At 46.4% G+C, this 13,306-nt stretch overlaps 1 protein-coding gene across 7 annotated transcripts in view; it reads left to right on the top strand.

Annotated features, from left to right (window-relative positions):
• The window catches only part of CPEB1 (cytoplasmic polyadenylation element binding protein 1), a 109,889-nt gene that overhangs the window by 78,728 nt on the left and 17,855 nt on the right, over positions 1-13,306 (top strand). For 4 of the 7 annotated variants that reach the window (XM_087429009.1, XM_087429007.1, XM_087429006.1 and 1 more), the window contains exon 3: positions 2,953-3,144. The exons of 1 other annotated variant lie outside the window; for it this stretch is intronic. In XM_087429009.1, the coding sequence (XP_087285135.1) occupies positions 2,991-3,144 (154 nt within the window). In that variant the 5' untranslated portion in view covers positions 2,953-2,990. The remainder of the gene's footprint in view (positions 1-2,952; positions 3,145-13,306) is intronic. 2 more of the 7 variants (XM_004431982.2, XM_004431983.3) reach the window with 1 other exon arrangement.

The raw sequence follows: 13,306 nt of genomic DNA, 5'->3' as shown, positions 1-13,306 counted from the left end.
TACTGTTCTGGTATGATTGATTATTTGCCCCCTTTCTCTCTCAAAAGTGTCTTGATTTGGATGATAAATTATACAGTCACCTTACTGACAATAAAATAATGATAAAATACTTTGTGCCAGACACTGTACCAAATGCTTTATGTAGTCCTCACAAAATACCTGAAAAATAGCTGCAGTTGCTGCTTGACAGATGAAAAGATGCTCAGAAAAGCTAGGTAACTTGACTGAGACCACATGGTGGCAGACCTGGTGAGCAAAGTAACTCACTATCAGACTTTTAAAGCTACTTAATTTTTCCCAGCCTGCCACATTGAGGGTTTAATGAGTATGGCCTCCATTGATTTTAGGATCTAGTGAAGAAGTCCTACAATGATAGTGAAAGCCTTTATCTGGAGGAAACACTGGAATGGAGAATGTCTGGATAAGGATAAAGGTGATGTCTGTAGTGCGGATGCTGGCACTGTATTTAGATCTCCACACTCTTAGGTGTTTGTAGCCATTTCTTCCTAAATGTCCTTAAACAGACCTGTTGCTCATGCCTGGGGTCTTTCAGCTTTGGGTGGGAAGGTTGTGGTGGTTGTGTGGATCAGGAGCTCAAACTTTTATATGGATGCATATCAACTGGGAATCTTGTTACAATGTAGACCAGTTCCATAGGTCTCAGGTGAGGCCTGAGAGTCTGTATTTATAACAAGCTCCTGGTGATGTTGATATTGCTGATCTGCCACACTATACTTTGGGCAGCAGGAGTATAGTTGATGATTAAATTCTCTCTGCCTGGGGTATGGGTGTAGTCATGTACACAAATGCCCTGATTTTAGAGGAGGAGGGGAAAAACAGTTGCTTCTAGACATAGATATCCTCACATTGGGGTGAAAGGGACTGTATAGATAGCTGGTTTGGTGGGGAATGGATACTTAAATATGAATGTTTTTAAAGGAAGTATTATACTTTGGTAATTAATACATACGAACTATTTTTAAAGTGTATCCTTACTTTGGGGGAAGGGTGGACTTAGAGAAGCAGGAGGGAGTGGTCTGGGTTGTGGGCAACATGAGCATGGGTGAGTTCTTGGTCAGTCTGAACAAGGCTTTGACAAACACAGACAGGGAGCAAGCAGAGTATCTACAGCCAGACGGGAATAATGGAGATGGATGACACAGCAACAAAGCTTTGGGAAAAAAAAAACCCCTCCAAGGGGAGGAGTCCCTCCCACAGAATGGCCATTTTCCCCTTCTACGCTATGCCTGAGTGCCTGTGGACATAAGGATATACTGCAGGGGTCTCTGGCCAGGTATCAGCTATTCCTGTGGCTAACAGCATCCCCCCTCCCCTTCACCCCGCTCCCAAGACCCTGTCATGGGTGGTCCTGGGTGGGCATGCTTTCTGTGTTTGGTTACTTCTTGTAACACATGGGAACAAGCAAGGTGGAGTGCTTCCAGCCTGGTCTAGGAGTGAGCAGCCTGCCTGCTGAGGCTGGGGCTTTTGCTCTACCCTCCATTCTGAGGAAGAGACCTTGTGACTGGAGGTCATGTTGGAAAAGGAGTGATGCAGGAGAGTATGTTGGCAAAGAGGAAATGGCAGAGGTTCCAGAAGCTCTGGCAGAGCTGGACTTTGTTGCTGGAGCTGTGAGTGGTCACAGAAATAGGGCCTTGGTCCTGGGCAGCACTCCTGAGAGAGGGCCCACGCTGCTAAAGGCATCTGTGATCCTCACAGCTTGCGGATACGGCTCTGAGTGCTCCTGAAAGGGCAAGAGAAACAGTATTGACAGAGCTGGGTGATGTGAGCTCCTGGGTGTGGGGTTTCTGATGGGGCATAATACTACATCTGAGACTCTCGTCTTTGGTTTGGGTCTGTCAGACACTGTTTTTTGGAGTGTTTCCTCAGTTTGTGCCTACAGTTGCCTAGGCATAGGCAGCTTGGTCCAGGGAGGGGAGGAGCTGGACCTGATATATCCGTTCATGACTAATGCCCATCGTTTTGGGGCTGAGGGAACCTGGGAACAGGGATTATCCTAGTAGGGCAAATCTTACTCTGGTATGTGGATTGTCGGCCATACCTAGAGCAGCCCAGTGACTACCCCCTCTCTACCAAAGCTGACCCCTTTTCTCGGCGATAAGCTGCTCCAGGCAAGCCTGGGGCACCAGGTGTTGTTCCCCCTGGGTCCAAGTATACAGTGTTTTTCTGAAGATTATCCCATTCCTCAGTGGTAAACACTGCTGTGTCAGGCTAGTGCTTAGAGGCCACTTGGAGCAGATAGATTTTTGCTAGCAGGATTGTGAAGCTTTGCATTGGGCTGCAAAACCAGGGCTTGAGCAAGCAGCTGGAGAGAGTCCAGGACTAGAGTGTTTTTGGGTTTGGGGGTGGAGAGCAGAGGGAGGAAAGGGAGGGGCAGGAGGGCAGAGCTACACAAGCAGCAGGCAGTCGGCTGCTTTGGCTTTGCTGTCAGCAGAGAGGACTTCAGTTGTGCCCCAGGGCCACTCGGCCACCATTGCTGGAGACCGGAGGGTGCTGCCTTGAAACCCTGACTTACCGGCACTGCACCCGGACTGTTCCAAGTAGCTGTTGTGCTGTCTTTTCCCTGGGAGGCAAGTCTCCTCCCTGTCGTCCCCTCCTGCTCCTCCCCCGTTCTGTGAGGGATGATGCCGCTCTCTATTGCACGGCTCAGCCGGCTGATGTCACTGGCAGCGGGAAGCATCAGCAGCCTGATCACATGCTGGCCCAGTCTGTAATGCAGACGGGATAGGGGTGTGTATGTGGGGAGGGGGGCTGTATGGCAACTGCTCTTGCTCTAACGCCGCCAAAAGTGCAGAGGCAGCGGCTGCAGCATCCAGCCGGCTTGGATGTCTGGTCCTTGAGCCTGGGGAAACTATTATTAACAATACTTATTGTTAATAATACTGGGGAAAACAGCCCTTAACTCTGGGGTTTCTACTGTCATCCTGTCCAAAGCAGACTTCCAGGACTCAGAAGAAACAGTTACAAGCAGGATGCTTTTCCCCACCTCTGCGCAAGATTCTTCCCGTGGCCTCCCAGATGCAAATGACTTGTGCCTTGGCCTGCAGTCCCTCAGTCTCACAGGCTGGGACCGACCCTGGAGCACCCAGGACTCTGATTCCACAGCCCAGAGCAGCACACACTCGGGTGAGTGCCAGAAAATGAGTTGGCTGGGGGAGGGGGATGCATGGGGTGGTGAGCAAAGATATCCACAGCAACAGTTGTTCGATTCCCCTTTGCATCACAATCTGCCCCCCCCCCCAACATGGAGCTGTTTTTGCAAGAGATAGAAATGCTGGCTGTGAGTCTGGCAGGACAGATGGTTGCTTGTAAAGGCAGGCATGGCTTTTCCACTTAACCCTGATAAATTCCCTGGAGTTGTTAGTCTGCACCTGGGGTGGCCATGAGAAGGGTCCCCAAGGTGACAGCCTTATGCAGAAAAGATCCAGCTAACCCCCTAGTGCCTAGGCCTGTCTTGGAGATGATGAAGCAAAACACTTTTAGGTGGGGGAGGGGACTTAAGGGGCTGATTACTGGATGTCCAGATTCTGTGAAGGATGGATGGTCCCTGAGTCATGGCAAGGGGGGTATTACCCCATCAGATGAGGCTGGGTAATACTGGGATATTGGAATTGGCTTAGCATGAGGTGAAGAGCATCAATCCTGGAAAGGGGTAGGCAGGGTAAGCGGGTGGAGTAACTCTCAGCTACAAAGGCTTTTTTTTTTCTTTCTTTGTGTTAAGGATAACCAAGTGGATGAAGGAAGAGCCACTCCCCTTTAGGATCCCTTGTTGTCTTGGAAAAATTTGATGGGGACAAACTGAAGGGGCTTCTTGGCAACCCCTTGAACTGCTTCTCGTCAGACCTTCCCATTGCCTATTTATTTCCTTCTTGTTTGTGGTACAAGGGGGAGGGTTGGCCAGACGCAAGTCTTGGAGTTTTCAGGAAGCCATGTGAACTTAAGAAATAACTATAGATAATAACTTAAAATCTACGTATTTTGTTTTATGTAAATTATAACTTAATAAAAAGAATTTCGGCAGCAGATACTTTAGCAAGACGGAAAGGTAGTGGAGGGGGGCAGCCATTTGCTCTTGGTGCTGACAGTGGGATTTACTGAGCCTGCCATCCTTCCCTTGCCTCCCCCACTCCAGAAACTGGCAGTCATGGCAGCAAGGTACTGCCTTGTTGATTTCTCTGGCCTCCACCCTATTTGGCACAGGTCTTTTTTTAGAATGCTTTGCAGAGCCTGGGACTGTTGTGTCTGTTGGCATTTTAATGCCGTGTCATTTCATTAAAATCCCATTTGATTGGGGGTAGGGGTTGGATTTTTTGGTTTGGTTGTGGATGGGGAAGAGCTTTGCCTTTAAGTAATGACCTCTGGAGTAAGGTAGAATTTCTTGAAGTACTGGCCTTCAGCTGACTCAGGCTTTTCCAGAAAGGTTGGTAACTGCCCTGTTCCCCTGGGCAAGGAAATGTGGTGTCACTGTTTGGTATCCTGTGCCTGGAGATCTTGGCTTGGAGGCCGTGGTAGTTTCTTTTATGTGGTACTCTAAAGCCAACCTGAGTGGCCTGTGAAGCTGACCTCGTCCTCATTCCCACTGTATCTGAGCAAAAGACAAGAGTTCACGCAGGAGATGGGCACCTGTCTGTGGTGATTGGTGTTTGACCCAGGCATTCTCCTTCACTGGTATCAGGTTGGGTCATGGCCCTTCTTTGGCGCTGGTTTCTCTTAGCTACAAGGGTCCTTCTGAAATGTGTTACAGCACATAGAAATACAGGACAGCCCAACTCGGGGCTTGGAGAGCTTGGCCTGAAAGTTACTGTGAAATTAGGCTGTAAAAAATAGCTTTGGTCCAGCCATAATGTCCCCAGCTTCCCCAGCACGTGAGAGGCCTGTGGCTATAGCTGTTTGTCTCTGAAGTGGGGATGGATTTACTTCTCCACCTTCCATCTCAAACACTTCAGTCATAAATATTACATGATTTTGTGGATGAGGGAGAGCTGTAGTCTGTGGCCCTAGCATTTATAGAGACCAGAGGGTTGCCCCAGTGGTATGCTCTGACTGTGTGGGCAGGGTTAGTGTGGGTATGTCTTCCTTTCCGAGGATTGAGGACACACCCATCCCCAATCTCCATGTTGTCCTTGGATTTTGGAGCTGTGGTGATGGCCATTTCTCTTCTTTCCCTGAGCTCTGGGTCTTCTTGGAAAACCCGCATTGGGGGTACCACCTCCTGGAGTAGGATGCAGCCCTCCCACCAGCCAGCTGCAGTGCCAGATCGTGCACACTTGCCAGCAGTGCAGGAACATGCAGCCCACATTCCAGTGCCTACACTGCCTTTCCTTCTGAAGACCAGCCAGCTCAGTTTCTTCAGGGAAGGAGGGGATATTTCAGCAGCTCTGGACAGTCTGGGAGTTATCCTTGCAGACAGCCTGGGACCCCGCTGTCTCTGCGTGGAGCACAGGGTAAAATAAAGCTTATTCCTTGGGCTCTGCTTGGTGCTATATTGCCCCAGGCAGCTATGGCCTCACATCTGACCATCTTCTACCACTCTTAAGTATTCAGCAATGTGAGGGGCAAGGTTGGAGATAGCAGGGATCTTGACTGAAAATCTTGGTTAAATTCATCCAACAAACATTGAGCACTGGCTATGTGCCAAACACTATGTTAGGCACTGGAGGTACATCCATGAATAAAATTGTTGCCCTTAAAATTCCCCATGACTATCAAGGGAAAACAGATGAGAAAGTATACCAAATGTAGCATGATAGTTGCTGTGATGGGGGCTTCCATTTTTTCCCTTAAGGATTTTTTTCACTGGAACAGCCTTTCATTGGGTTGTCAGCATGAGACTGGTACGGGGACTTTTCTCCAGGGGCTGGAGTCCTTCTGCTATGTGGACTTCAGAGGCCTGCAGGAAGACCTGGGGGTCGAGTCTGTTTTTGAGAGTTGTGCCTGTAAGGCCAGCATTGGTTTGGATGTGGCAGTTTGTGGGGTCCGTCTCTTCCTAGACTGTGTCTACCCTGAGGCCTCACCTCTTGCTGGGAAGGAAGCCTTGCAGGGCAAGATGAATGGTAAAAGTGTGTTTTTCTCTGAGACCCCAATGGCATGTGTCCAGGTCTACCTTTGTCCTACTTGCAGTGTCTTAAATCCTCTAATGGAACAGCAGGGCTATGAAAGCTATCCTCAATATCCTGGGATGGGGGATAGAGTGACTAATAACCACCATTTATTGACTACTTCCTATGCTAAGTACATCCTGTGATTTTAATGCTTGCGTAGTCCTGTGAAATGGGTACTATTATTGTGCCCATCTTAAAGATGAGGAAATAGGCTCACAGAGGTTGCAAAGTGCCAAAAGTGACACAACTACCAGAATTCCAACCCAAGTCTCTTTAGTTCCAAAACTCTACGCTTTCTGTCACACTTTTCTATGAGCAGAACTCTAATGTGTTGGGCAAGAACACTTACATTAAGGTATTCCTGTATACAACTCTGGGGCTGTTCAGCCAGACGTGATGTGTTCCCTTGCTGAGGGTCCCACAAGGCCGGGGCACACCACGGGCAGTTCTGACTTCTTCTCCACCCTGAGTCTCATTAACTGCACCACCCGGTGGATTTGTCTTCCTGCCATCCCCCTTTTGCATGCAGCGTTACTCAGCAGGAAGTGGGGTGACTGAGAATCTGCTTTGGGGGATCTGGAAACAAGGACTCCTAATGAATGTCTTGTACAGAAGCCCAGTGGGCAGACCAGATGCTCAGTCTAAGGATGCCAGAGGACATGTCCTGTTTCCTCCCACTCTCCTTTAGAAGTCCATTGGGGATTAACCTGTTCACCATCTCTGGTTTCTGCCCTAACTGCTAACCAGTGAATGGTATGTTCCCTGTGCTGTGTCATTTGCAGGCTCCCCATTGGTCTGCAGGCTAGATCAGCCTGAGATGAGAGGGGAATCTTCAGCGTTTTGCTTCTGCTGCTGCTATACTTCCAAACAGCCTGTCTGAGGTGACATTCAGAATAGGATTAGGTTCCTCCTCTGTGGAACGTAGACTTCCTGGGCCCAACTAAAGTCTCCTGCAAATCTACCTCAACTGTCCAGTTCACCACTACTGTATTCCCAGCATATAGCACAGTGCCTGGCTCATGGGTTTTTAATAAGAATTTATTGAATGAATGATGAGTGCTGGGCCACTGTGTTAATCCTGGGTGTTTTTGAACTGCAGAGGTCAGACAAGGTCTCTCCCATTCTCCTTCCTCCTGTTTGTGTTGATCAGCTGGATGGACAGATTCTTCAAAGATGAGTATCTCTGAGCCTCCATAGCTTTTAGGGCATGATGATGCATTTACAGAAAGTTTTTGTCATACACTGAAGCATGAATTCTATCATGGAGTCAAGTAGTCTGTTGAGGAATAGCTCTCACTGCAGAGAGGAGAGAGGGCCTGGGAAGCAGTGTGACAATGGGGTACCTGCTTTGAGGTGAGAAAGAAGTTGAGGTACAGGGACAGAGTATGTGCTGACCTTACATGGGACTTGGATATGTCATTTCTTCAGATAATGAAACTTGTCCAGTGATCAAGGTTGGGGAGAAATGCTATGTTGGGTACCACCTTGGACCTATGGGATCCAGAGTCAGTGGAGGGAGTTCATACTCAGAAGATCACCACCTGAGCTGGGGTGGGGTGTGGAGTTGCAGGGTTGAGGTCATAGGCAAAGAGCAGTCTGTTGTTAAACCTGGGATGAGTGCTGCCCTCCCCCTTCCTACCTCTCTACCTTCAGATAGATTTTGAGCAAGCAACCTTAGAACCAAGGGCTGGGATAGAAAAGAATGGTTCCCGGTATGCAGCTTTATATCTCAGGCTAGAAATAATGGGTCCTGGTCTGCGTTTTTCCCCATGACTACTCCAGTTAGATAACAGGCATCTGACTATGATGTCTTGGGCCTAGTCTTTCCCCGAGCTGAGCTCAAGCTCAGTGTCTTGCAACCCAAGCATCTGGTGCCAAGCTCTTGCTGCCATTGCTGCGGCCACCATCAGACACTGGGTGCCTTCATACTCTTTGGGGAAGGCTTCAGAAGATTTGAACAGTGACTCAGCTGTAAAACCCACAGGAGCTGGCACAGAAGGGTGAAAGTGGAGAAAGTTAACAATCGGTCTAAAAATATTACTGCTGATTTGGTCTCTTGTACTCTCTGAGGTAGCATTAATGATCTAGAATCCTCTGCCAGGTCCTCTCCGCCCCATGACTGCCCTGAGAGCTATCTGTAGCTGATGCTGATTCCTGCCAGTCTGTGAGTGGGGATGGCTGCCTCTGCTCCAGGAGGAGCACACTGTTTTTCTTAGTCACTTTCAGAAGATGTGGATTTGCCATACACTTGGCCACCAGGCACTTGGTAAACCTCAAACTTTCTGTGATCCCTGAGTTGTGGAGGTCAGGACAGGAGCAGAGCAGAGGTCAGGGCCTTGACCACCATTGAAGGGTGAGTATGAGGGGGATCTCTCCCACATTCCTCACCCCTCTTAAGCCATTTGGGTTAATACTTGACATCTGGCCTTGATGAAGCTCTGTGCTCTCTAATGGGGAGTGGAGTTTGAGATCGGTCACTGGCCTGCAGCATAAGGGACTGTCATTTTCACTGGATTTTAGGTTATGTGTCTCAAAGAGAGTGCATTTCCAGTAGGTATACTTCTTACTTCAAGTTAGGAAGAAGGGAGCCATTGATTGCTAGCTATTTTGCTCTTTCCCTCCTGATTCCCAGCTGGTGGGAATCATTGCTGCTCACTCAGCAACCATACATAGGGGAGAGTATGGTCTCATGCATGGGCTGAGCTGGGAGCAAGAAAGGTTCCATCTCTTGACATGAGGGTCCCACCTTCCCTAGGAGCCCAGTGTCTCTGCTGCTTTCCTTCCTTTGATCTGTAGATACTCAAAGAACTACCTGGCCAGGCCCTGTGTGAGGCTGGGCTATAGAGGGACAGTCAGGTCACTCTAGGGCATCTGACCATGGGTAACAGTTTCTAGAAACTTAGCTCCTTCTGGAGTTGAAGGAAGTATCAAACCACCTGGAGTATCCTAGGCTTTTTGATACTAGGTTTTCTTGTCTTTCCTGTATCTTCTAGTCAAACTCCTCCCTCCTAGTGTATCCTTGGCCCCTTCCAATTTAATATTTGCAGGAAACTGATGCATGGAGGTGCTGACGTGACCCAGGTGTGTTAATTCTGGGGCACTGTGATCTTACATCTTTGCCCGATGGCATTGCCCCTTTCTGGGCCATCAATCCAAGCCCTTTCCCCTGTTTTTTCTGTGGTTGGTATAGTGTTCAGTGAGGCACTCTTCCCTGCTCCTTGTGCTTGAATGTAGAAGTATATGTCAGTGGCTGTGAGGAGCCCAACAGATTCTGGGAGGCCTGGGCAGGGGAGGGTGACTCTCTTCAGCCTGAGCGGAGTAGCTCTATTCAGCCTGTGTTTATATATGTTTAGTTCTCCTTAAAGAAAGTATTTGGAACTAGTGGAAGGAGTATTGTCACAACTTTGATGTGGCAAGTAACTGTACTTCTCTCAACCTCTGTTGTGGTGATGGTCTGGGTAGGGATGAACTAAGGTTTTTCCCCGTGGTTTGGAGTTGCATCTAAGTCAGCATTGTGTCCTTAAATTGAATAACCTTGAAAGAAAGGGTATAGATGTTTCAGTGAGCATGCTTGCTCTAAGGGGTATGATACTCCCTTTCTTTCAGTACTACACAGCAGACATTGGTCACCTGCTTTCTGCCAGGTGTGGAGCTAATTACTGTTGGAGTGGAGTGGTAAGGACGGCCCTTGGTATGCTTGGTTGAGAAGGCAGAACTTGGTACACATGTGTGCCTGTAAATATCTATGCAGAAGTTTTTGAGGCTTTAAAAAGCTTGTTTAAAAGAAGAATATTTCTTCTCATAAGCAGAGACTCCGAAGGTACTCAGTTACCATTTTTTTCCCCTGGGGATTCTAGTCCCTATTACTTGTGCTCGATTTCCCTTTTCTGGTTATATCAGTTGCCTTGAAAGAGGCAAAGAAAGTCAAATGGGAATTGACTAGTTTTCCTTCCTATTATTTAAAAAAAACTTTGGGGGCCGGCCCCGTGGCTAGCGGTTAAGTGCGCGTGCCCCGCTGCTGGCGGCCCGGGTTCAGATCCCGGGCGCGCACCGACGCACCGCTTCTCTGGCCATGCTGAGGCCACGCCCCACATACAGCAACTGGAAGGATGTGCACCTATGATTTACAACTATCTACTGGGGCTTTGGGGGAAAAAAAATAAAAAAAACTTTTCGCTTGGAAATAATTTCAAATTCACGGAAGTTTAAATATAAGATAAAAATTATACAAGGAATACTTGTATTCCCTTTATCCAGATTCTCCTCTTGTTGACCTTTACCTCATTTACTTTATCATTTGCACATTCTCTCTCTACTTATATCTCTCTATATAATTTCTTTCTGAACCATTAAGAATAGAGATGTTCTTACATACATTCATACATAACAAAACAGTTAATCAATTTCAGTCAATTTAAAATTGATATGATACACTCATTAAACTATTGTTTGTATTCCAGTTTTGTCAGGTGATGCAGTAGTGTCCTTCATAGTGTTTTTTTCTCTTCCTTTTCTCTTAACAGGTGTCTCCCCCAAGCAGTAGGCCCTAGCTCCCTTTGTTTTTGCTCGGTATGAGCTTAACAAAGTTTTTTGGTTGTCTTGAGTACATTTCACAATGTTCAGCTTGTTATGGCCATCACGTTTCCCGAAACTGTTAACACAATCCATGCCAGTCCTTTTTATATTCTTTGTTGCTGGTTACTGTGTGTGTGTGTGTGTGTGTATATGTGTGTTTCCCTGCCCCCAGTGTTTTCAGAGATCAAACTCTTTGGGAAATGTCATATATAGCCACCTTGGTTTCTTTTTTTCTCTTGGGTATTAGTTGCCATTGTGCCATAAGAGCTGTATTTAAATAACCTAGAGTTTTTAGGTCAAGGGAGATTGCTGTGAAAGGTTTTTGGGGTGTGGTAAGGGAAACTGATTAGAAGCTTGAAGTAGCAAGCCTCAGGTTTTTCTAGATTAGTGCTTCTCAGACTTGAATGTGCATACAGATTTCCTGGGGATCTTGTTAAAATGCAGGTTCTGATTCAGAAGTCTGGAGTGGGGCCCAAGATGCATTTTTAATGAGTTCTTACCTGGGCAAGCCCCTAGAGATGTTTTAAGACCTGGATGATTTAGATCCCAAGACACTGACCTCTAGTAGGTAGGATAGCTTGTCTGTAGTTGATGATCTTAAAGGAATTGGAACAAAAGGTGTGTCAAGAACATGAAGACAAGAAGATGTAAAGTCTTGAGTATTAAAAAAAAAAAAAAGAAAGAAAAAGCTAGTGAATGGTGCATTACAGAAGATAAAACTTGGAATCAGAAAGCACTGGGGGGTTGTAATTAGTATTTTGGTGGTGAACATGATGTAATCTATGCAGAAATAGAAGTACAATGATGTACACCTGAAATTTTTACAATGTTATAAACCAATGTTACTGCAATAAACAAAAAATTAAAAAAAAAATAAAATAAATGAAAGCACTGGGTCCCACTCTGTCACTCACTAGCTGTTACTTATACAAACGTCTTTGAGCCTTGGTTTCCTTTTGTTAAGATGGGGTAGTAATATCCACTTGTTAGGATTCAGTGAAGATTATCTACCTAAGTGCTTCTAACACAGTGTCTGGCGTGTGCTGGATGTGCAGTAAGTGGAAGTTGCTAGTAGTGAATGGTAGGAGCTTGATTGAACCTGGTCCAGATTGTAGAATAGATGATTGACCATGAACTATGAGCACTTAAGGAAGTGGAGTTCATTACTGGCCAACATGGGTTGTCATGCCATTTTCTTTTTACACAGGCTTATTATCAGACTAGAGGAGTGCTATAGACATAGACATAGTTCCTAGCTTTGACATAGGAATTTGACAAAGCCTCGAGGTATCTTTGTGGGCATGGTAAAAAAAAAAAAAAAAAAATTGTAGGTTAGTTGAGGTAGATGGATTTGTGGGTGGTATAACAGATGTACCAACACAGTAGTGAACACAAATTGATGTGAATAAGAAAGTAGTCTACAGTGGAACCCATATTGCTTTTTGACTCTTTCAGATATACTTTTTTGTAAACCTTGGGTGAAGACAGTTACTACAGCCCATAATCATCATATTTGATGCCCCCAGACACAAGCCCTTTGCACCAGCCATCTCTTTGTGAGCATTTTCTTCATACCCCTTTATGCTGTGTTTCCCTTGACAACTCTTGGAGCTCTCTACTGTGCTACCCTTTTCTAGGATCAACAAACTGCCCTTTATCTTATTTGTCACTGGTGCATGCTCCCTCAGGCTTTTCCTTTAGGATGCTGCTTTGTCAAGTGGAGGCTACACATTCTCCCAAGTCTTATCTACCATTTACCTCAGAGTCATTCTTTTTGTTGTTCTTTACTGATTTCCCAGTCCTTCCCTTTCTCTCAAGATCTCAATATCTGTTTTTTGTTTGTTTTAACCCCAGGCCCAGTTATCACCATAGGTTCCTTTAGTGTCCTTGTGGATGACCAATCCAATATTTTAGACTCCACACATTCCACTTCAGCCTCATATGGTCACACACCTTGGATCTTGCCATCCTCATAATTCAGTCTTCACTGTCCCACCTTCTCCTTTTTATCCTGTCTGCTCCCTTCATTCCTCTTGTAGCTGACAGCCTGTTGAAGTTGCTGGTTCTCCATTTGCTTCTGATCTTTTGACTCTTCTGTCTTTCACCTATAATACATGAACTGTTCTTCATCTCCTCTGTTGCTGTTATCATCAACTTGTTGTCCCATTTCCTCCTTCACACCCTCTTTGGAAAAAAAATCACAGCCCTATATGGGTCCAGTGTCTGTCCAGGTTCCTGACACTGCTGGAGAGAATCACCCAAGTCTAATTTTAAATACTCAGTCTCTCTCTCTGCTGGGCACTGGGTACCAATGGCGGTCTTCCTTAGTTTCCCTGCTCAGCCTCCTGTGCCATCCCCACAACAGCTCTTCGGTGTCTTCTAGTTACCTTTAGGATAAAATCTAAACACCTTAACTTGGTTTTCAAAGCTCTTTGTGATTTGATTGTTACCTCATTATTCACCACCTTAAACTCGTTTTTGTAAAATGTGAAGATGATGCCCTCTAGGGCATTGGTACCGCTTTTAAGACGGCTTTGTATGATCTGTTGGTTTTCACATGTGCTTTTATGCCAGGTTTTGCAGCACCAGGGAGGAGCCTCAAATAAATCTCC

The sequence above is a fragment of the Ceratotherium simum genome, chromosome 3 (assembly GCF_057802395.1).
Source record: "Ceratotherium simum simum isolate JZ-2026a chromosome 3, ASM5780239v1, whole genome shotgun sequence".
NCBI classification, from domain to species: domain Eukaryota; kingdom Metazoa; phylum Chordata; class Mammalia; order Perissodactyla; family Rhinocerotidae; genus Ceratotherium; species Ceratotherium simum.
The sequence above is the reverse complement of the archived record's forward strand: the minus strand, read 5'-3'. Positions and strand labels throughout refer to the sequence as shown.